Genomic DNA, 24,431 nt, shown 5'->3' on the forward strand with positions numbered 1-24,431 from the left:
CCAGGCACTCCTGTCTTCCACTGCCTCCCGCAGTTTAGTCAAACTCATGCTGGTAGCTTTGAGAACACTGTCCCACCATCTCATCCTCTGTCGTCCCCTTCTCCTTGTGCCCTCCATCTTTCCCAACATCAGGGTCTTTCCCAGGGAGTCTTCTCTTCTCATGAGGTGGCCAAAGTCTTGGAGCCTCAGCTTCAGGATCTGTCCTTCCAGTGAGCATTCAGGGCTGATTTCCTTAAGAATGGATAGGTTTGATCTTCTTGCAGTCCATGGGACTCTCAAGAGTCTCCTCCAGCACCAGAATTCAAAAGCATCCATTCTTCGGCGATCAGCCTTCTTTATGGTCCAGCTCTCACTTCCATACATCACTACTGGGATGTAGTCATTCCTGTAGTCTTCTCCAAATGTTCAGTCCACATCTGGCTATAAGTTGTTCAAAGCCATCAGCATTTGGCAATGCACTCAGTCAACTCTTGGCAGCGTCTGACATGTAGCCATCAGCATTTGATGATATTTGATATTTGAAAAATAGCAATCACTATTTTATATGTTACCTTGCAAAGAAGTTTGTTTTATATTAACTTTGCTGATTTTGAATTTTAATGTTATTGCGGTTTTGTTTCAGCTCTGAAACCACTAATGATCAAATCATTCTAGCTCTGGGGTTATTAATATGCTGCTGGTCATGTTATGAGGATGCCTGATTATCGTCTTCCAAAGCAACTACTCCACTCCGAACTTGAAAATGGTAAGTGTAATGCTGGTTGTCAACAAAAGAGGTTCAAAGACTCTCTCATCTTCAAAAATGTAGTATAAACACTGACAACTGCGAAACACTGGCCTGCTGGTGCTCCAATTGGAGAACAGCCTTTACCAAAGGTGTTATGGACTTTGAAGACGCTTGAAGTCAGAACAAAAGGGAGAAACACGCTAAGCGGAAGGCACTTTTGGCAAACTCTCACTGTGATCAACTCCTGGCTGGAAACCTATGTCCCCACTGTGGAAGGATGTGTGGATCCAGAACTGGCCTCCACAGTCACTTTTGGACTCACTTTTAAAACCGTGTTTATGTATGACAAACTTACTCAGCTATGAGTGATCGCCAAAGAAAGAAGGAAGGAAAGAAGGAAAGAAGGAAAGAAGGAAAGAAGGAAAGAAAGAAAGAAAGAAAGAAAGAAAGAAAGAAAGAAAGAATATGCTAGGGATGAATGTGAGAAGAAGCTACTTCAGAATATTGGCTAATCTCATTAAACACAGTCTACTAAGTAGACTACTAAGCTTTGGGTAGATGTCATTCAGAGCCCCTGCTACTAGAAATCAAAGGAACCACCAAAGTTTATATCTAGATTTTTATTCTCTCAAAGCAAGCACTCTTGTCACTGAGCTGTGGTTGTTTTTGATGCATCTCTGACAACAGAGCTACTGATACTCCTGACTCCAGTGAATTTGCTCTTCTTAAGGAACTGATTTAACATGTTTTCTTATTATAGGGTACCTGTGGAGCTAGGAAATCTAACAAAGGGCTCATCCACACTGACCTTTCCTCCTCTCTGTTCTGGCATAGTCTCCACTTTAAAGCTCAGTGTCTTGGGTCTATGGAAGTTTGTTGCGATATAGGATTGTGGCAGCAAGACTTTTATATGCACAAAGATGGAAGGACCTATTATTGCCAACAATGGAAGAATGGCTGTTACAACTAAGGGACTTAGCTGAGATGGCGAAGCTGACATGTTTAATCAGAGAAAAGTCATTGGAAGTCTCTCATGGACTTTTTGCAGGAAAAAGAAATAGTGACATTTGGATTTGAGGAGTGAAGATAATCTTTGTTTATAGAAAATGGCAAAAAAAGAAATTTGATATTAAGTTTTGTATTTTTCTCTATAAACCCTAATAAAATTTATTCCCCCTAAAAAAGCTCAATGTCAGGGTTCTTTTTTCTTTTTTTGTACTCTGGAGCTTTCTCCATGAAAACCCACTTTTTAAAGGGGAAAACTCAAACTGCCCCTTTAAAGGAGAAAAGTCAAATTTCTGTAGAAAACTCAAATGACCATTTGCTCCAATTCAGCTTTAAAGAGCGGTTTTTTTGTAGGGGCATGGAGCTTTAAAGTGCAGACCATGCCTGGAAAAGCCCTCAGTCTGAGAACGGTGACTGGCCCAAGGTCACCAGCTGAGTTTCGTGGTTAAGTGGAGATTTGAACCCTGGTCTCCTAGGTTCTAGTCTAGCTTTCTGGCCAGTACACCACACTGGTTGTCCCTGGGGTTTTGTGAGATAAGTCTCTTAGGAAGGCATTTTACTTCTGCTTCGTTAACAAGTGGCCAATCTGGAAACATCTCAAATGCCCTATTTACTATGTCATGTATCACAACAACACATATTTTGAAAATGTGAAACACATTTCATCATTGGAATGTGACCGTCCATAAGTGGTTTCGAAAATTTGCCTAGGTTACTGCCCTACAAGGTCCCCAAAGCATTTTTCCTTTTCGTTAATTACAGCTTGCCCAAGATCTATCCAAAATTTATTAGCACAATTATATATATTTTTTTGCATTCTCGAAAGGTTCTCATTAACCTTTTAAAGTTCTTTGAGAATATCATTAAGGATGTGGATAACGGTGATCCAGTAGAAACTTGTTAGTACAGTGGTACCTCAGGTTACATATGCTTCAGGTTACAGACTTCAGGATGAGAACAGAAATCGTGCTCCAGCAGTGCAGCAGCAGCAGGAGGCCCCATTAGCTAAAGTGGTGCTTCAGGTTAAGAACAGTTTCAGGTTAAGAATGGACCTCCGGAACAAATTAAGTACTTAACCTGAGGTACCACTGTACTTGAACTTTCAAAAAGTATTTGAGAAAGATCCTCAGCAAGACTCCTGAGTATAGATGCCAACTCTATGGGGCTGAGGACAGCTCAACACCTACCACCCCTATATATATATATATATATATATATATATATATATATATATGCATGCAATCTGGAGGGGCCTCGCTAGGACTCCCCTGCTTTGAGTATGACTTAATTTTCTATAACCCAATGTTTCCTGCTGATCTTCACAATAAGGGAAAATTTGCTCCTTTCAGTGTTGCTTTTTCAAAACACAAAAATATGACATCGGCAACAGTCACCATGGTGAAGAAAGGTGTGAGTAACACAGTCATATTAGAAAAGAAACATCCATTTGAGGGCCAAGTTAAACAAGACATTAATGGGACAACTTATGACGATGTGTGACTAAAACCAACAATGGAGACCACCAAGGTCTCAAACTATTTCCCATGCCCAGACTGACAGTTCTCAAGAGACTGTTTTATCATTTGCCTTTTCCAAAATCCTCATGCCTTCAGATTAATTCCCCTCCCACAAAAAACAAGCTGCTCTTTTGGTAGAAGTACCGTATTTTTCACTCCATAAGACACACTTTTTTCCTCCTGAAAAGTAAGGGGAAATGTGTGTGCGTCTTATGGAGCGAATGCTGCACAGAGGAGGGACGTGTAAACGGCTCCTGTCTACTTTGCTGCTTTAAAGTGAGCCACAGAGGAGGGAAGGTAGGGGAGCCAGGACTCCCGTTTGTCCCCCCTCCGCGGCTCACTAAAAAGCAGCAAAGCAGACAGGAGTCGCCTGCTTTGCTGCTTTAAATAGTTTAGTACAACATTTGATTCAGAATATTTTTTCTCGTGTTTTCCTCCTCTAAAAACTAGGTGCGTCTTATGGTCAGGTGCGTCTTATGGAGCGAAAAATACGGTATTAATGTTGCCAGTTATCTAAGTACCTTTCAGTACCATCTCCAGTTCTGTTTATATACAGCGGTACCTCAGGTTACAGACACTGCAGGTTACAGACTCCGCTGACCCAGAAATAGTACCTCGGGTTAAGAACTTTGCTTCAGGATGAGAACAGAAATCGTGCTCCGGCGGCGCAGCAGCAGCAGGAGGCCCCATTAACTAAAGTGGTGCTTCAGGTTAAAAACAGTTTCAGGTTAAGAACGGACCTCTGGAACGAATTAAGTACTTAACCCGAGGTACCACTGTACTGCATATCCACATATGCATGGAAGTCAGTCGTAGGTATCAGGAAGATTTTGGGCATCTCTCAAGCCTACATTCCAACATGTTCGCACTCCTGTCTCAGCGATGTTTACACTGGCTTGGTCCATGTCCACAGAATGGAAGATGGCAGGATCCCTTGAAGATGTGCTCTGCAAAGAACTGGCTTCAGGCACCGGGTCTGTTAGCAGACCAACTCTGCATTACAAAGATGCCTACAAACATAACATGAAAGTTAATAACATCAACCCTGCAGGGCGGGAATTCCTTGCAGACGACCGCAGTGCCTGGAGACAGATAGTCAGGTTGTGCATCCATAGCAGTGACCAAGAAGAGGAATGACCGCCGGGAGGAATGCAGAGAGAAGAAATGCCATGGTGCATCTGCAGCAGCACAAATGCCTTCATCTGCCCCAGCTGCAACAACACATGTCTCTCCTCTATCTGTTTCTACAGCCACAGCAGGCACTGTAACTTCCCAACAATTTGATTCCAACCTCAAAGGCGCACTCCTCCCTTGTCTCCCGAGATAGACGGGTGACAACAACAATACATTTGTTGTTGTTTAGTCGTTTAGTCATGTCCAGCTCTTCGTGACCCCATGGACCAGAGCATGCCAGGCACTCCTGTCTTCCACTGCCTCCCGCAGTTTGGTCAAACTCATGCTGGTTGCTTCGAGAACACTGTCCCACCATCTCGTCCTCTGTCGTCCCCTTCTCCTTATGCCCTCCATCTTTCTCAACATCAGGGTCTTTTCCAGGGAGTCTTCTCTTCTCCTGAGGTGGCCAAAGTCTTGGAGCCTCAGCTTCAGTATCTGTCCTTCCAGTGAGCACTCAGGGCTGATTTCCTTCAGAATGGAGAGGTTTGATCTTCTTGCAGTCCATGGGACTCTCAAGAGTCTCCTCCAGCACCATAATTCAAAAGCATCAATTCTTCGGCGATCAGCCTTCTTTGTGGTCCAGCTTTCACTTATGGTCCAGCTTTCACTTCCATACATCACTACTGGGAAAACCATAGCTTTAACTATACGGATCTTTGTTGGCAAGGTGATGTCTCTACTTTTTAATACATACAACAATACATACGTAGCATAAATTTAAGAGCCCAGTTCTCACCTTGAACTTACTCCCAGGTATGTATTTCTAGGGTTGTAGCCTAAATCATTTAAGAATAAACAAGCATGTTAGTTGTGATATATATATATATTTAATGGTGATGTTTTAATGTAGAATTGGCAGTCATTTCTCATGATCTCTTAATAGCTAGCAACTTCATAATTACTGTATTTCCAGAGCAGAACCAATCAGCAGATTATTCCCCACTGGGTGTCCATTGGCAGTCTGAATGGGGAAGCAATTGAGCAGCAGGTGGTTCAGAAATGTTGCCATGGTGCCAATAATGTGGTAGGCTGTGCTGCTGTGGCAAGCTAGCAAAGCAACAGCTGTATGAAAAGAATACTGCTCTGCCTGGACAGAGTCAACTGCGACTCTTTTGCTTAGCTTCACAAAGATTCTATTAAGCAACAACTTGTAACTAAGGAAGTTACATGTAAATACTTGTAAATAAGGAAGAATTGAGAATTCCTGTGGTACCTCAACTGGTAGCAGATGCCTCCTTGTACAGTGGTACCTCGGGTTACAAACACTTCAGGTTACAGACGCTTCAGGTTACAGACTCCGCTAACCCAGAAATAGTACCTCGGGTTAAGAACTTTGTTTCAGGATGAGAACAGAAATCGTGCGGCGGCAGCGGGAGGCCCCATTAGCTAAAGTGGTACCTCAGGTTAAGAACAGTTTCAGGTTAAGAACGGACCTTCAGAACGAATTAAGTTCTTAACCAGAGGTACCACTGCATGTGAAGCTGCCATCCTGAAATATATCAGTGTAACCCAGTGAGAGATTTTACTTTCTTGGGCTCCATGATCACTGCAGATGGTGACAGCAGTTACAAAATTAAAAGACGCCTGCTCCTTGGGAGAAAAGCAATGACAAACCTAGACAGCATCTTAAAAAGTAGAGACATCACCTTGCCATCAAAGGTCCGTATAGTTCAAGCTATGGTCTTCCCAGTAGTGATGTATGGAAGTAAGAGCTGGACCATCAAGAAGGCTGATCGCTGAAGAATTGATGCTTTTGAATTCTGGTGCTGGAGGAGACTCTTGAGAGTCCCATGGACTGCAAGAAGATCAAACCGATCCATTCTGAAGGAAATCAGCCCTGAGTGCTCACTGGAAAGACAGATCCAGTCGTGGACAACTCTGGGGTTGCGGCGCTCATCTCACTTTATTGGCCAAGGGAACTGGTGTACAGCTTCCGGGTCATGTGGCCAGCATGACTAAGCCACTTCTGGCGAATCAGAGCAGCGCACGGAAATGCCGTTTACCTTCCCGCCGGAGCGGTACCTATTTATCTACTTGCACTTTGACGTGCTTTCAAACTGCTAGGTTGGCAGGATTCAATAAGGTAAAGGTAATGGTAAAGGACCCCTGGATGGTTAAGTCCAGTGAAAGGCGACTATGGGTTCTGGCGCTCATCTCACTTTCAGGCCAAGGGAGCTGGCGTTTGTCCACAAACAGGTTTCTGGGTCATGTGGCCAGCAGGACTAAACAGCTTCTGGCACAACGGAGCACCGTGACGGAGGTCAGAGCGCACGGAAATGCCATTAACCTTCCCACCACCTATTTATCTACTTGCACTGGCGTGCTTTTGAACTGCTAGGTTGGCAGGAGCAGGGACAGAGCGACGGGAGCTCGCTCCGTCGTGGAGATTTGAACCTCTGACTTTCCAATCGGTAAGTCCAAGAGGCTCAGTGGTTTAGACCACAGCGCCACCTGCGTCCCTTTTCTTATAGAGTTACTTTGTCATCAGTTGATGTGACAAAACACTGAATGTTAAAGGGGAAGTGAAACTGGATAGTTGTGAAGTGATGGGCGATTTATCAAAGGGTATTGCAGTACTATAAACGTTTATATATCAAGATACAACGGAGACAGCCAATGCTGCCGCTGGTGCTTTTTTCTTCTTCTTTATCCTAAAATCTGTGCCTATGTTTAGAGAAAATGGCCGAGCTGCTTGTGAAGGCAGTTCCCCTAGATGTATGGGGCTTGGTGGGAGCGCCATAGGCAGCTGTGGTTCACTGAAATCTTCATGGCTCCCGTTTCCTTTCCTAGCCTGGGAGAAGCATTAGAGCAAGATATTTAGACATCATAAATAATCATGTTCTATTTTAGCTGTTAAAATGCGGGGGGAAATGAATAATAGTAGCAGAAAACTGAATTTAAGAATCTCCCAGCGGTGCAATTGTAGCAGCAACTGATGAAGGGGAAATATAGATATTACAGCTGGGTGAATGGAGAGTATTTCTGGGCATTACACTCAACTTCAACTGAACTGCAACTGAAGATATACACTGACATATACAGTGAGGCTCAATGGAGTCTTTAGTCATGTTGCCTTGTCATGGAACAATTGAAGAGAGACCCCCCCGGCCATTTCCCTGCACATACAGAATTGGTCCCTTGAGAACACTTTCCAGGATTTAGAACAACATAGTTCGAACTCCCCGGTGAAATTCCGAAATTAACTATCCAACAGACTAATAAACTTTGTTGCTATGGGGTTTCCCCCTGGAATTGAGCTTATAGTTGTTCTGCTGATGGGCTCACACATTGGAAGCTGAAATTGACCCTCAGCGACTGCAGTCAACAAGTTTCAGCGATGCCAGCCACACAATTTGTGAAGCCCTGACGATATCCGCATGACGATATCTAGATTGGCAACCAGAGCCTATTCAGCGTTCATCTCTCAGATCGGGGAAATGACATTTGGCTTGCTAACATAACCAATAGTCTTAGGAATTGGTTGCAGCTGTGAGGGTATTGGCGGCAAGCCGTTTGGGCTCGGGTGGCGGTTAGGCATTGGAATATGTCGTTGGTGCTTGGGAGGGCTAGGTGTGGCCATCGCCTACCCTTAAATTTTGGGTATTCTGTTAAAGGAATCCGGCGGTCGTGGATCCTGTCCGATGCCTGTGTGGCGGGGGGGCATGGCACCACCCTTGGTGACATCAGGGGAGAGCTTATACAATGGTGCCCCGCAAGACGAATGCCTCGCAAGACGGAAAACTCGCAAGATGAAAGAGTTTTCCGTTTTGAAGGTGCTTCGCAAAACGAATTTCCTATGGGCTTGCTTCGCAAGACGAAAATGTCTTGCGAGTTCCTGCGGGGTTTTTTTCCTTTTCCCCCCTTTTTCTAAGCCGCTTATCCGCTTATCTGCTAAGCCGCTAAGCCGCTAAAAGCCGCTAAGCCGCTAATAGCACTAATCCGCTAAGCCATCAATGGGCTTGCTTCGCAAGACGAAAAAACCGCTAGACGAAGAGAATCGCAGAACGGATTCTTTTCGTCTTGCGAGGCACCACTGTAGTTGTATTAGCATCAACAGGCTCCCCCGACTGGTGGTTAACCCCTCTTCAGACTCACCCCTCACTGAGTGGGTGGAGTCTAATCTCCGTGGTCCAGTGCCTAAGCCAATACCTTCTCACATGCTGTAATCAATAATGTTGTGGCCTTTTCTTGCCCATTAACCTAATATACTGTGTTCACATGTCTTTATTCCCCAAGTGGGGATCGGGTCATCAAATCACAAGCTGATATTGACACTCAGCCACTGCAGTCAACAAGTTTCAGCGATGCCAGCCACACCATTTGAAGAGCCTGTTTGTTGCTGGAACTAATTTAAGGACTTTCCCCATGGCTGCACTACCCTGCTGTCTGACATTCTGCATTCTTAGAGAATATTGGGTCTCAGTGAAAAATAGAAGACCTGGTTCAGGACTCATAGACTGCAATATCTCAAGGACCGCCTCCCCCCCATATGAACCAACCCGGAACCTATGACCAACATCATCATCATTTGAGTCTGTTCTTTGTGTGCCTCCTCTGCAAGAGGCCTGGAGGGTAGGATCATGAGAATGGGTCTTTTCTGTGGTGGCTCCCTGCTTGTGGAATACTTTCCCCATGAAGGCTCACCTGGCCCCTTCATTGCATATCTTGAGGCGTCAGGCGAAAATGTTTCTCTATAGCCAAGTCTTTGGCTGATGGGCATTCTATGTCCTTTTAAATGTGTTTGTGAGAGGGAGCGTATTGTTTCGTTTTTGTTTTTATTATGCATTTTGTGTTCTCGTTTTGTATTTTTATGGTGCAAACCACCCTGTGATCATTTATTGTTTCATTTTCTCTTTTTGCAAATGCACAATGCTTAGAAATGATTAAGAAGTATAAAAACGTTTTAAAATAAAAAAGGATGGTGTACACCACCCTGCAATGAAGTCTAGTCAGTGTTACCATCCAGGAGCTGGCAGAGAAGTTGCAAGCAGCAGGAGCAGGGGAAGGAACGATTAACCCTTTCCTTGTGGACTTGTTTTTTGCTGCTAAAATCACACAGAGAGAGCAGGTTGATGTGTGTCATTCAAAATCCAGTAAGTCTATTGTTGGGGTGGCAGTATTCCCGTGGCAGTAGCTGCAAGACGTGGTTAGCATTGCAGAGGGCGAAAGGACGACGTGTGTTTGAGTTAGAACATTAGCAGCTGTCCTTTGGGATCCAGTGTCAAGGACCTGTGAGATGAGAAATGTCAAACTGGGATCCAAGCAGGGGCTGACTGGCAGTGACTGGGGTGGCCAGGGCATATGCAGCTGATGAAGACTTTGGGTAACTTAAACATGGCGGCTGTTGCATAGATCGGTTGATTGAATGAATAAGCAGCATGAGAAGGCAGAACTGAATATTAGCACAGAGAAGTTATCTTTATATCCATCCCTTTGTCATGATGAGTTTGTTCACAGCCCTTCTTATGAGCAATGATGCACCAAGTAGCCCCTTGAATTCAGCTACAGTTACTTTGAATAGCAGCTACTTTCGTTTCCATCTACTGTGTGAAGCTACGGTGGGTAGCTCTGTAACAGAGGTTGGGCTTGAAGGATCTCTTTGGGCACTTGCCATTTTATCTCCTAGTTTCGGCTGCGTTGATTCAGCCTTCACTTGGTCTACTTTCTTTTTTGTTGGAATCCCTGTGATCCAATGGCATATTTTAAATAGATGAAGCAGAATGCAGTCTCAATATCTCCAAACAGTCAAAGCATGAGCTAGTAAGTACTGAGTGATACTGATTGGATCAACTAGTTCAGTTAAGGTTCAACTACTCCAGCCTTCTTTGCAAGAATCCCACCAGTACAAGTTCCCCTCCCAAATGGAGAATGATCTAATTTCTTCTCCTCCACCCACCCACCCACCGTCCTAGGTGACACTCACTAAATGCTTCTATGTGGTGCTCTGACATGACATCCACTGAGGTCCAGCTCCAAGGGCCTTCTGGCAGTTCCCTCGCTGTGAGAAGTGAGGTTATGGGGAACCAGGCAGAGGGCCTTCTTGGCAGTGGCGCCCTCCCTGTGGAACACCGTCCCATCAGATGTCAAGGAGATATAGAACTACACAACTTTTAGAAGATATCTGAAGGCATGTCCTGTATCAGGAAGTTTTTAATGTTTGATGTTTTTGTATGTGTTAGAAGCTGTCCAGAGTGGCTGCGACAGATGGGTGACGTATAAATAATAAAAATATTTATTATTATTATTATTATTATTATTATTATTATTATTATTATTTATCCTGTGTAGGTACGGGCTTCATTTAGCTGGTGCAAACACATAGCAAAGGTCACCAGTCTAGATTTCCATTCCAGAATCAGCACCACAACAAGACAGTGTGTGTGTGTCGATTATTTATTTATTTTCACCCTTTTTTCCTAACATTTTTACCCTTCTGTTGCATCCTTCACAGACACAGCTTCCTGGACATGGAATAGATTCCCAAAGAGAGGTCCCTATGGGGCTGGAGACATGTTGTCATAGCACCAAAACCTTCCATTCCTCTCCTTAATTCCTCATGGCTGGATTTGTGTGTGCTGTCTTTTTCACGTTAGCCAGTCATATTCTCGGAACCTCTTGGAAGTGCCACAGCAATCAGAAACCCATTTTGCAACTATTTGGAAGAGGGCCTTTAAGGTGGTGGCACCCACCATGTGGAACAACCTTCCCTTGGAAATATGGAGTGAACTGACTGTTCTGTGCTTTCAGCATATCTGTTTGCTCAAGCATCTCTGGGCCATTTACACTGAATTGGCACAAATCACCAGCTATGGAGGATGCTCTGCTGGAGTGGATATTGTCTTGTTATGCATGTTTGTATTTTGGCTTTATGCTTTTTTAAATGTCATCTGTTGCTTTATGATTTCTGTACACCACTTTGCAATTTTCTAAACAGTATGGATAAGTGCTTTAAAACATATAAAGTGCATGTTATAAACTTAGACCTTATTACCAAGTGCTCGGTCAATTATAATACAGTGGTACCTTGGTTCTTGAACGTAATCCATTCCGGAAGTCCGTTCGACTTCTGAAAAATTTGGAAACCAAGGCACGGTTTCTGATGGGCTGCAGGAGCTTCCTGCACTCAAGTGGAAGCCGCGTTGGACGTTCAGCTTCTGAAAAATGTTCAAAAACCAGAACATTTACTTCTGGGTTTTTAGTGTTCAGGAGCCGATTTGTTTGTCAACTAAGCCGTTCAAGAACCAAGCTTCCACTGTATAGATATTCAAATCCAAATATTCAGCAATCTTCTCTCTTACAAATTATTTCAATTTAGAGGCTGCTCTTATTTCTTTGAAAGCAGTTGCCTTAACTGGTTTCCTGATTGCCGACCCCAACGCCAGCTTTCCTGTACTTTTCCAGACAAATGACTATGAATTTGGCCTATCTGCTTGTCCATCCACCCAGTCATAGGAAGAATAGGTGCACTGTCAGTTGTCCTGTACTGTGAAATTAATAGGAGCTGTGCAACCGCACATCTGCTAACGCACAGCTCCCATTCTTCATGCAGAAGATTGTCCTGAAAGAGAAAATATCATTTTAATGGCCTTTTTCAACCCTTTAAATTGCTCTGATCTGATGTTCTGTTACGAAAATAATTCTGCTTTATGGCTGGAATGGTGGCACTGTGGGTTAAACCACAGAGCCTAGGACTTGTCGATCAGAGGGTCAGCGGTTCGAATCCCTGTGACAGGGTGAACTCCTGTTGCTCAGTCCCTGCTCCTGCCAACCTAGCAGTTCGAAAGCACATCAAAGTACAAGTAGATAAATAGGTACCGCTCCGGCGGGAAGGTAAACGGTGTTTCCGTGCGCTGCTCTGGTTCGCCAGAAGCGGCTTAGTCATGCTGGCCACATGACCCGGAAGCTGTACACCGGCTCCCTCTGCCAATAAAGTGAGATGAGCACCGCAACCCCAGAGTTGGTCACGACTGGACCTAACGGTCAGGGGTACCTTTACCTTTACCTTTTATGCCCAGAGAAGGTCCATTTGAATGGTATGAAACCCACCCAACCATAGAGGTGTTTGACAGCTGTATTTAAAAGCTGCCTTTTTAAAAAATAAAAAGGGGAAAGGAGGATGAATTAGGTAAAACGATCCCAGCACTCTGGAACTGGACGCCTGCATTATTTCCAGACAGACAAAACACAAAAGGAACAAAGGTTTATTTTGCCTTAGTTATGTGCTTGGCACCTACAAACAGAGTCCCCTGCAGAGGGCAAATCTTTATACATTTTCTTTCTTAATATATATTTTACATACCCATTTATTACCCTCTTTAATATTCATAATATTGATTCCCCTCCCTCCCCCACACGCTAGAGACATAAATACATTTATCTACAACACATCAAAACAAATCTCTATACTGCAGTTTCTGTATTCTGTTGCTCGGCGTTTGGACTTCCACACGACTTTCAAACTTCTTAGCACGTGCTCAGCATCCCTTGTTTGCTTACTTTTAAAAGAGCTGAAGGAAAAGTAAAACCAGAAGAGAACAGTACTTTAGAAAGAAAGAATATTGGCCATGACTTGATGGTCCAATTGGCAAGCTGGGCAGGGGAAAAGAAGACTTTCCCCTGATGTTAATAACGAGCTTTCACCACTTCCCTGGTACATGCAAGATGGCTGGGGTTAGGCTGCATACTTTCACAGAACAGGCCTAGCCGCTTACAGAACTTGTCATTCGACATTATCACAGCCTGGAGACTTCCTTCCCTTCCAGTTGACTCCTCTGAGTGATATATATTTTAAGCATGCCTTGCTATGGCTTTGCTAATGTTACTTAGGCTATCAATAGCTCAAAGGCACTGAACGTACGTACAATTACCGTATTTTTCTGTGTATAAGACGGTGCCTATTGCTTTAAAAAAATAGGCAAAAATTGGGTGTCATCTTATACACAAATAGTGAATGCAGAGGGGGGACATGTGATTAATGGCAGCGGCAAGTAGGAGATTGGCAGCAACGAGGGGGCGGGTGATTGATGGCTGCGGCAAGGCCTGCTGGCGATTGGCTGTGGCTGTGGCAATTGGCCAGGCGATTGGCGCCTGCAGCAAGTGGGCGGGTGGACTGTTGGTGGTGGCGAGAGGGCAGAAAATTGGCGGCTGCGGTGAGGTGTGCGATCGGCAGTGGCTGTGGCAAGCGATCGGCAGTGGCGGGGCAGGCAGGTGAGCGATTGGCAGAAGTGACCCCCCGCAAAAGCTAAACAACTTAATTTCTTAATTTTGGGTTAAAAAAAATAGGGGTCGTCTTATACATGGGGGTGTCTTGTACACGGAAAAATACGGTAAACACCGTTTCCCCTTACGCAGCATTTTCAACATGGAATCTTGTGCAGCAGAGATCCTCCTCTTTTTTTGCTACCAACCATGTTTAACAGAAGCCTTTCCCTGCAAAGTTAAAGAAAACCATTTTTAATGGTTTAAATCCTCCCTCGCCCTCTTTTCGATGGCATGCTTTCGTTAGGAAAATTATTGTCATCTAGGGAGAGCGAAAGGCCCCCAACAGCAAGAACACCCAAAAAAATTACTCAAGGAAGAGAATGCCCACTTCAAACACAATGTTCTTTTCCTACAGTGGGCGAGAGAAAGCCGTAGATTCAACGTAATGACTGTAGATGACAAGATAGGGAAAGATGGTGATGTTACAAGAAGGGCCTCTTACTGGCAGTGCAGATCTAGGGAACGAAGTATTGTTGCTTGCAGCTGGGAAACAGAAGGAACAGCACACCCACACTGGACTTCCTCTGTTGTGAACAGTTCACACCAAGTTCAGATAGTTAATGCATATACTATATAGGTCTCCCCACCCCACCCCAGGTTTTCTGCAAACAATGCCATTTTCTTTGTTTATTTTTATTTTTAAAAATCCATTAGAAACAGAAGCCACTCAGTTACATGACGGTCTCGATTCCAGTCTGCTGCTATCAGGTTCTTTGGGATTTAGCTAAGGATGGCTTGTGTTTCCATTCATTGTTCACAAACAAGTCCTTTCTCAAAAGTTGAAAAGCAACAGGGATCTCCAATAGAAATGACGAGATCCTCGCTCCCTGTCGACCAGGATGGTGACTCCAAGCACCAGTTAAACCATGTGCACTGACATTTGTGAAGAGGACCCTGGTACAGCCCCATATTGTCTATTATCGCAAGCGTTGGCTGGGGGTTGGCTGTTGCCAGGAGGGCTGATCACATGCATCCCATGATCCATTCCTGTCGACAGATATGGCCTCTCTCCAAAAGCCCCGTTGGAAGGCGAAGAGCAGAGTAAAGTGCTTTGGGTGTTGGCCAGTTTCTCGGGGCTTCCTGCCAACCTCGGAGAAGCTGGGAAATTGTATCCATACAAGTTGTAAGGGTTGTGAAGGGAAAAGGCGTTGTAGGAGCTCTGTTGCATGTGGCCGCCGCTAAACATATGTGAGGAAGATGAAGCGGAGGCAGGGTTGCCAGCTTGCATGACATACTGGAACTGCGAAGTCGGGAATGACCCCAGTTGGCCACCGTAAGCTTCCATCTTGCCATTGCTGGGCAGCGAAGGAGGAGCCGGCATCCCTGAGATCAAAGATGGAGTCCGCTGAGGCATGAAGTTTTCAGAGGGCTGAGTGGCAGACGCACCACCACTTTGCAGCCGGTTGTATCCACTGTCGCCCAACCCTGGGTAGCTCTGCAGGGCGGCCATGTTGCTTCTTGCGCATGGAGGATAATCAGAGAGGTTTAGGTTGCACAGCTGGCTCTCCCGGCAGCCGACATTGAAAGAGTTGGGGGCCAAGTGGAAGGCAGGCGGCGAGCATGATGGAGAGAGAAGGTGAGAGGATGCAGAAGGGGAAGGTGTCCCTGTGCTGGATGTGGTGGGAGAAGTTCCTGTGCTGCCCCCTGGAAAACAAAAGTGACAACAAACATTTCTGAGGCATAATGCAGAACAACCACTAAGCATCATCATCATGGATAAGGTCCATGAATAATCATAGTTTAGAGGCCCTAAGGAAGTCAGACTATCCTCCACCAGGGCCAGGGCCTTCTCAGTGGTGGCTCCAACCTGGTGGAATGCTCTGTCCCATGAGACCAGGGCCCTGCAGGATTTAACTTCCTTCCGCAGGGCCTGTAAGACAGAGCTATTCTGCCTGGCTTTCAATTTGAACTTAGCCTGATCTTTTATTCCCCTTCCTTCCTTCCCTCCCCCTCCCCTGGGAAAGACAGGTTGGAGTCTTGCCTGTTTGCTCTCGAGCAACCACACCACCACCTGACAGGTTTGATGAGGCCCTAAGCTACTGAAGGCAATGGGGCCCTTTATATGTCCAGCTTTCCTTTGTCAACAACAAATTGTCACTGTTTTTTGTGTTGAATATATGCTATATAGCAATTTATGGACCTCATGGGTATCTAAAGCCATTTGCACTTGTTGCTATGCAACCAGTTCATGCAGAATGTAGGCACCCTATATATAGAAAGGAGCAAACCAGTGATATTTTATGGAGCAGGCTAGCAGGCGGGGCCCATTACTTACATCATAGGAGCCTACACAACACAAAACACTGTTGCTGTATGTAGGTTTTATATATTTTGGAAATGTAATCCAGTATTTTTCCTGTAATTTTTTTGGGGGGGCCCAAGAGAGTGGGGCCCTAAGCTATAGCTTGTTTAGCTTATACATAAATCTGGAACTGTTTCTGTCCTACTTTTGTTTACAGTCTCTGGGGTCTTTTGCCAAATATGTGCTATCTGCAAGTGAAAAACGCCTTTGATTAACAATGGACCCCATGGTTGCTTCCTTGTCACTCAGTTCTTATTAGAAGAAATTCTCACTAAAATGCTGGAGAATTTTCATAAGGATGTAAAAAGGAAAATTCATGAATTGCTCCAGAAATGTGAAGAAGTGGATTTAAGGTTAGAAAAATGGGAGAATGAGAGAACCATAATGGACATATTCTTCATCCCCTACTTCTGACCTCGCTGTAAAATGAAGCAGATGGGTGGAAACAGATGTAGCATTTTAAGCATGAAGGGAATTTTGGACACATCTTTGCTGCCGTGAAAACAAATGCCATGAAGACAATTAATGTGTTCTGAACTACTTCCACCACACTTATAAAGTGACATCTGTCTTCACGTTCCTTCTAGTTATCCCATATGACTTCCTCAAAAAGAACATTGATATAACTTGTCAGTTGACCAGTTCCCCATCGGCTTGTTGCAATAAGGACGCTTTGGGTGCATTCTCGCATTTCCAAGTTGAGTTTCTATGGAAGCTGCTCTCTGCAAGGGGAGGTGTAAATCCGTTAGAAGGGAGCCCAGATTCTGACCACTTTGCAGTGGACCTGTATAGCATTCATACCTGTATCTTCATTATTTCTAATTTTGTAAAACAATAATTTTACAGCAGATAAGAAAAGGGACAGGGGAGATGACAAGGGAAGATAATGCAAATTCATTAGGCATAAACTTATATTAGTTTAACATCAATCTATAAATAGCTGGCACTGAAACTGCTCCCCCGAGGAATAGCCCCACTGATTCTATGCAACCGGTTCAAGTCTGGCTGGCAGACAGAAGTTCTGAATACTCTCCAGAAATTGGGCTTTGCTCCTCAATCCCTTCTAAATTTGGGCCTGGGCCAAGCAAGATCTGTGGTCAGGCAAAGAATCATGGACACACAGAGACAACAGGACTGCTTGAGGCCCCCCGATTATGTAATCGTAGAAAATGAGGGGTATGTTGCGGTCCTGGCAGCATACCTCTATTTTCTCATATCAAGAAACATCAGAAGGGCCTTTGCTCTAGCCAGAAGCTCAGACTTGCGCTCACCGGTTTTGGAAGGAGCATTTGGAAAAGTCCCATATGCTCAGAGACTTTGCGCCTGCCCGTTAGGGGAAATAGGAGACCCCAAACATTTCTTTTTTAGATGTCCCTTTTATGATGAGGTACGCAGATATACCATTGACCCCCAGCTGGTGAGGCTTGCTGACCTTCCGGATAAGTCTAAACTCAATTTTCTCCTCTTAGGCAAAGCCCACAAGACGACCTGGATGGTCGCCAGATTCTTTGCGCAGATTTTCAGGCGCAGACCACCTCCGAAACAAATTAGTCCACTAGGAAAACAGTCAAAATCGGCCTCCAGGGTATCAGGGCCAATTTGTATGGTAGTCCAAATTTTTAGGTCTTTATGTGTATATGCACTTATCTTAGATATTCATCTTTAAGCTGTTGCTGTACACTGCTTTACATGTATATTTTATTCTTGTGAAAGCTGTCCCAGTTGTGCTTTTTGAGCTGGTCTTTGACCGTAATATTCACTGCACGCCACTGATAGGATTCTACTACATGTTTTGTTAGTGACATGTCAATTCCCCCCCCCCCCAGCATATTGATGTTGTATCTGGCTTTTGACATAATGGCAGGGGGAAATTGGCTTCATAATGATGTTTGTTAAAAATATTTTGCAGATGACTCTGGCAGATCAAAGACATGGATGAGAACCAGATTACTGCACAGAGGTAAGTGAAATGTTTGCTGCCTCTAATAAAGTCTCCAGTATATTATCTTGCATACAAGACCCAGCTAGCTTTCTATACAAAACACTTGCACCTTAGATAGTGCTGATACCTCTGAATTTCTGAACCTTGTGACTTGCTGTCCTGTTAACCTGTCAAAAATAAAGAAGAAGAAGAATAGGAGGAGGAGGAGGAGTTTGGATTTGATATCCCGCTTTATCACTACCCGAAGGAGTCTCAAAGCAGCTAACATTCTCCTTTCCCTTCCTCCCCCACAACAAACACTCTGTGAGGTGAGTGGGGCTGAGAGACTTCAAAGAAGTGTGACTAGCCCAAGGTCACCCAGCAGCTGCATGTGGAGGAGCGGGGAATCGAACCCGGTTCACCAGATTACGAGTCCGCCTCTCTTAACCACTACACCACACAGGATTAAGCCCTGAAGAAGCAAATTGAAAATAGGAAATGACATGTCTGTTCAGGAGCATCAAACAATGAATCCATACTAAGGTGCTCTGTGAAGTGTTGGCCACAGATCATTTATTCAGTGAGCAAGGTATTCTGAAAGTTATAGGAAAGACTAAGAGTTACTCATGGTGAAGGATGGAGGAGAAACTTGAATCTGTTCACATTTTAATGTGATCCAATGTAATTCACAGTACCCAAAACAATACTTGAACCAAAAAACAACTGTCCAAGACGTTTTTCAGCTACCTTGCCACAACTCAGTTCTGGCACCTCTCAGCTGGGTGCCATTGTAAGAAAACGAGGAAGGTGGTGAGTTCTGGCACCTCTTTTTCTAGAAAAATAGCCCTGCCGCTATCCTTCCACACTTCTCCAAATTTTGCAATGCAGTCCTCCAACCAAAAAATGCATACAAAAATGAACAGAGGATGGAAAACAGCTTGTATTGTCCAAAATTGCATAGAAAAATGCGTATATTTGGGGAGATATGTACTAATATGCCGACTGTTTTTTCCACAAGGACTTGTTTTGTTGAAATGTGGCAAACTGAGCTTAATATGGGGGGGGGGGGTTGGGGAACTGAAAGAAACCAACATTTTCAGAATGGTCTACTGCATGGGGCATACACTCAAACCACTGTTGCCTGTGTTCACAAGAGTTTGTGGGGTTCAGGGCTGCTGAGCTGCTGGCTTTTTAGCATTTCAAAACATGAAAATTCTATATGGCAGAAGGAAAGCAGGAGTAGAAAAGAAAGAAGCATGTACACCAGGGAGGATGCTGTGTCTGATCATTGTCTACGTCAAGCCTGAGATCCAGGAAAGGGAACTTCACAATGGGGAGTCCCATTCTGGACATTGCTAGAGAACCTCTAAGAAGAGCAAGAGGCAGCGTTTTCCCTGTCCTTCTGCACACCAGTGGAAGTGCAAGAAATTACACTGCAACCATCCATGCCTTTTCCTCTAACCTCATCAAACCCAGCAGGTGCAATCCCATATGACCAGAGGAATCAGCAAGGTTCACAAAAGCAGTAGCTGATGCTTATCACTTCCCTTCAGGCTGACATTCCTCCAGCAATTATCCACAGAATGCTGAGTATTGGATTTGGAAGTCGCTGGCATTCAGCCCCCACATTTCCTGTACACACAGTCCATGGAATTTTCCACCAGATGATTACAGAAGGTCACAAATTGGAGCTATTACACATATAACCTGGGAATTATAAAACACTTGTGAAATACCCATCACTGTGACAGGCACATGTATGTGCAGAAGGATGGCCAGCAATGTGCTTTGGAGAGCCAGAAGGGCAAAAGAATTAGATTTGGCTAAAGATACTTGGCTCCAAGTCCTTGCTCGGCCCAGTATACCTGAAGGAGCATCTCCACCCCTATCATTCAGCCCAGACACTGAGGTCCAGCTCCAAGGGCCTTCTGGCAGTTCCCCCACCGCAAGAAGTGAAGCTACAGGGAGCCAGGCAGAGGGCCTTCTCGGTAGTGGCACCCGCCCTGTGGAATGCCCTCTCATCAGATGTCAAGGAAATAACTATCTGACTTTTAGAAGTAATCTGAAGGCAGCCCTGTTTAGGGAAGTTTTTAGATGTTTTATCGCTTTACTATTATTATTATTATTCTGTTGGGAGCTGCCCAGAGTGGCTGGGGAAACCTAGCCAGATGGGTGGGGTATAAATAATAAATTATCATCATCCTCATTATTGCTTAGTCCATGAAGCCCACAGTGTAAACTTGAGCCAGCCATGGTTTTCTCAGCCTGGACTAGCTCCCAGGGTTGTTGTGAGGATAAAATTTGGGCAAGCCTGAAGGTGCGTTGATTTGGGCTCCTTGGAGGAAGAGCAGGATACAAATGGGAGAGATGAAGATTCCCTGCTGGAGGCAAAACTACCCATTGTCTTGGTCCTACTCCCATCGCAGTGCGAAAAGGGCTCAATGCACTCATGGATGCCACAGCACTGGAGAACTAAACCTGCTTGTCACAAGCTGAGAATTACCTGAGGATAGTAATTTTTCTCAGTCGTTTGTGAAAGCTGGACCATAAAGAAGGCTGATTGCTGAAGAATTGATGCTTTTGAATTCTGGTGCTGGAGGAGACTCTTGAGAGTCCCATGGACTGCAAGAAGATCAAACCTCTCCATTCTGAAGGAAATCAGCCCTGAGTGCTCACTGGAAGGACAGATCCTGACGCTGAGGCTCCAAGACTTTGGCCACCTCATGAGAAGAGAAGACTCCCTGGAAAAGACCCTGATGTTGGGAAAGATGGAGGGCCCAAGGAGAAGGGGACGACAGAGGACGAGATGGTTGGATAGTGTTCTCGAAGCTACCCACATGAGTTTGACCAAACTGCGGGAGGCAGTGGAAGACAGGAGTGCCTGGCGTGCTCTGGTCCAGGGGGTCACGAAGAGGCGGACACGACTAAACCACTAAACAACAACAAGTAATTATTCTCAATCATTTGTGCTTCAAAGTGAAGGATTCTAAACTAGTTGCTACAAATTTGTAAGGCTGGGGCTGGGGTTAATGAGTTTTGGCAAACCCTTTGCCCACAGAGCCATTGTTAGCATCTCCTATCTGTGTTGTTTGAGAAAAAGAATTGTGTCTAGGAGCCAGCAACAGCTTCTGCACTCTTGGAAAATGACATAGTACAGAGTTACTGGAACTCTTCTCCCTCCCTAAATGTTCTTCATTAAAGTCAAGAAGCAGAGCCAAATATTTTTAATAATGAGAATCTGGATCGGGTTCAACTTGGTTTCAAAAATACCCCCAAAACATTTAAAGTGTTTAATAGTTTTTTGGCTCTCCCCAGTCCATAACATCTCATTGCCATGTGCATTTAATTAATCTCAAACCTGCTTCGTCCCAAGCTCAGTGTTGGTGACGTCATTCATAAAGAGTTCAGCTCTTCCAGAGCCCTTATGTTTTGAAGTGTATCTCTATTATTTTGGCTGCTTTTTTTTTAAGCTGGGTAGAGCCTGGTTATTGGTTTAAACCAGCTAGATGCTTCTTTTTCTGTAAAACAAACAGGATTCTACACCTGTCATTTTCCTGATCTCTTTCGGCCAGAGAGATGACAGCTTTCTTAGGAGAAAGTCACAATGTCCTGGTCTGGCGAAATGCCACTTACTTGCTCAGTAATGTTATTGATGAGCAAGCCTTTAAAAATCAAACAAGCAGTCACACACAGAACACGATGTGCTGTTGTACACAAGTTAAAACCATTGCTCAGGGAACCTCAGCGTTCCTTGGAAGGTTTTTAGGGATGCCATAATGAGAATATCATCAAGGAGCTGATTTTACAATCCATTTTAGTACAGGCAGCAATATTTAGCCACGTCCAACTGATGAGCAACCGCCAATGTGGAGGCCCTTTTTGACTGGGAAGAAGACAGAATGGGGGCAGAACAGGGGGCGGAAGGGGGCTGAAAGGGAACCCCTCTGAAAATAGTCCTCTCCTGTAGTCATAGGGAAGGCATATTGGCATCTTAGAAACAAGGTTCTGGTTGTGTTTAGGGTTTAGAAATACTAAGTATTAAGTATTACTTGGTTCTGATTTAGTCCCCTGCTGCAACGACCTTTAATCTATTATCAAATTCCCTGGTTGTCCCAAAGTTATCTCTTTGTTTCAAAAAGTGTGAATAAAATCATTTTAAAAAATAATAATGGACAAGCTATACCCACAGGTCACTTGCTCAGCACTGTCATGCTTCCCTTCCTGTGTACGGCCACTGGAGATGATTAGATACATTCTACATAAGTCACACTCTTATTTCACACAGAGAAACTGTGAGGTCCAATAAATTTTGGCCTTGCTCTGGAAAATCCAAGAATGTCCAGAATCCTCTGCAGTGCTCTGCAGGGTGGGGTTCCACAGTAAGTACAGTGGTGCCCCGCAAGACGAAAAACTCGCAAGACGAAAAACTCGCTAGACGAAAGAGTTTTCCGTTTTTTAGACGAAAGAGTTTTCCGTTTTTGAGGTGCTTTGCAAGATGAATTTCCCTATGGGCTTGCTTCGCAAGACGAAAATGTCTTGCGAGTTCTTGCAAGTTTTTTCCCTTTTTTCCCCTTTTTCTAAGCCACCAAGCCGCTAATAGCCGCTAAGCTGCTAAGCCGCTAATAGCGCTAATCCGCTAAGCCGCTAATAGGCATGCTTTGCAAGACGAAGAAACCGCAAGACGAAGAGACTCGCGGAATGAATTAATTTCGTCTTGCGAGGCACCACTGTACAAGGTAAAGTTAAAGGGCCCCTGGATGGTTAAGTTTAGTCAAAGGCGACTATGGGGTTGTGGGGCTCATCTCGCTTTCAGGCTGAGGGAGCCAGTGTTTGTCCACTGACAACTTTCCGGGTTATGTGGCCAGCATGACTAAACTACTTCTGGCGCAACAAAACACCATGATGGAAACCAGAGCGCATGGAAATGCCGTTTACCTTCCCGCTGCAGTGGTACCTATTTATCTACTTGCACTGGCGTGCTTTCGAACTGCTAGGTTGGCAGGAGCTGGGACAGAGCAACGGGAGCTCACTCTGTCACAGGGATTTGCACCTCCAACCTGCTGATCGGCAAGCCCAAGAGGCTCAGTGGTTTAGACCACAGCGGCACCCGCGCCCCTTTTGGCTCTACAGTATATGGGCCACAACAGATGCACTAAGTCATAGGTGCCAACTTCCTGGGGCCCTGGGTGCCCAGGCACCCACAAAATTCCCCATGAAGGAGCTGGACACCCAAAAATTTAGGCACCAGGGCCATGCACTGGGACTAAGCCTGCATTCAGTCCAACTCTTATTCATCCTGAGGAAAAACCTATATTCTGGCATCTGTCCTTGGTCAATCACTGCCCACATTTTCTCCCCATTTTGCCTTCAGAGGAGATATTAGAATGCCTTTCAAAATGTCTGTTAATATAGCCAGGGAAGTTTTCAGATTTTTAGCTCTCTCCCCCACCCCCACCCCCAGTAACAGATCTGAGTAAGGGGACATTGTGGGTGGAGCTAACTTTTACTCAGAGAAAACCTATTGAAATTAGTAGACCTAATTTAGTCATGGTCGCTAATTTCAGTGGGTATAATCTGAGTAGGCCTAGCATTAATTTTCAGCCCTTTTGTAGTTACCTGTGTTTGCAGGTAACTACAAAAACATGGATGGACAGGAGCAGCACTCCCTGTGAAGGAACAGCAGTGACGTTTTGGGATCCTCCTAGAACTGATCCTGGAATCTCTTCCACCAAAGGGACTTTCTACTGTGTAACACAAATAGCTTTACTGTAGCCCGTTTTAATACGTATCGTTTCTTACGCTTTGCTGCTACAGTAATAGGCTTTAGGAGTTTCACAGCTGTTGCTTTTAAAGTGGCGGTTGTGTTTCTTACTGTTTCAAGAAACTGTTTGCTGAATCTTACAATTACTTTGTCTGCCACTCTGAGCGCTTCTAGAAGATGAGAAAAATATAGACAATGATAAATAAATAAAGGCTTGCGCCGGAGAATTTCTTAGTGAAACGGACGTGCTGAAATCTGTCATCTGGGCTGTGCTTCTCACACTGTTTCACGGCATAATCCTGCTAATGTCCTCCTAAGCCCCTCTAAAAAGAAAGAAGCCAAGTACAAAACATTTATAATGACTGAGATCTTAGTGGACTGGGACTTTCAGTTATGTAAAAAGCACAGAGGAAGTAAGGAAGGAAGGAAGGAAGGAAGGAAGGAAGGAAGGAAGGAAGGAAGGAAGGAAGGAAGATTGTGTTAATCTCATTTATTTATTTTTTTGGCAACAGCTTGCTTGTTTTTGTTTATTGAAATCAGTTTTGACTTTCTGACCTAATTCTCCTAAAGGAAAGTGACATAAATGGAAAACAACAATTATTTACAAGCTATTTGTAGGGATTACACTGGACAACCTCTCCCCATACATTGACCTGGACCCTGTGATCATCACCCCAGGCGTTAAGTGTGCCTCCTCTGCAAGAGGTCTGGAGAGTGACAACATGAGATCGGGCCTTTTCTGTGGTGGCCCCCTGCTTGTGGAA

At 44.6% G+C, this 24,431-nt stretch overlaps 1 protein-coding gene across 1 annotated transcript in view; it reads right to left on the bottom strand.

The window, feature by feature from the left end:
* Positions 1–12,607: 12,607 nt before the first annotated feature.
* Positions 12,608–24,431, bottom strand: part of TBX15 (T-box transcription factor 15) — a 105,613-nt gene continuing 93,789 nt past the window's right edge. Inside the window, exon 8 of the mRNA XM_079960275.1 lies at positions 12,608–15,327. Within this exon, the coding sequence (XP_079816401.1) occupies positions 14,543–15,327 (785 nt within the window). The 3' untranslated portion in view covers positions 12,608–14,542. The remainder of the gene's footprint in view (positions 15,328–24,431) is intronic.

The sequence above is a fragment of the Podarcis cretensis genome (assembly GCF_951804945.1).
Source record: "Podarcis cretensis genome assembly, chromosome: 17".
Taxonomy (NCBI): Eukaryota; Metazoa; Chordata; class Lepidosauria; order Squamata; family Lacertidae; genus Podarcis; species Podarcis cretensis.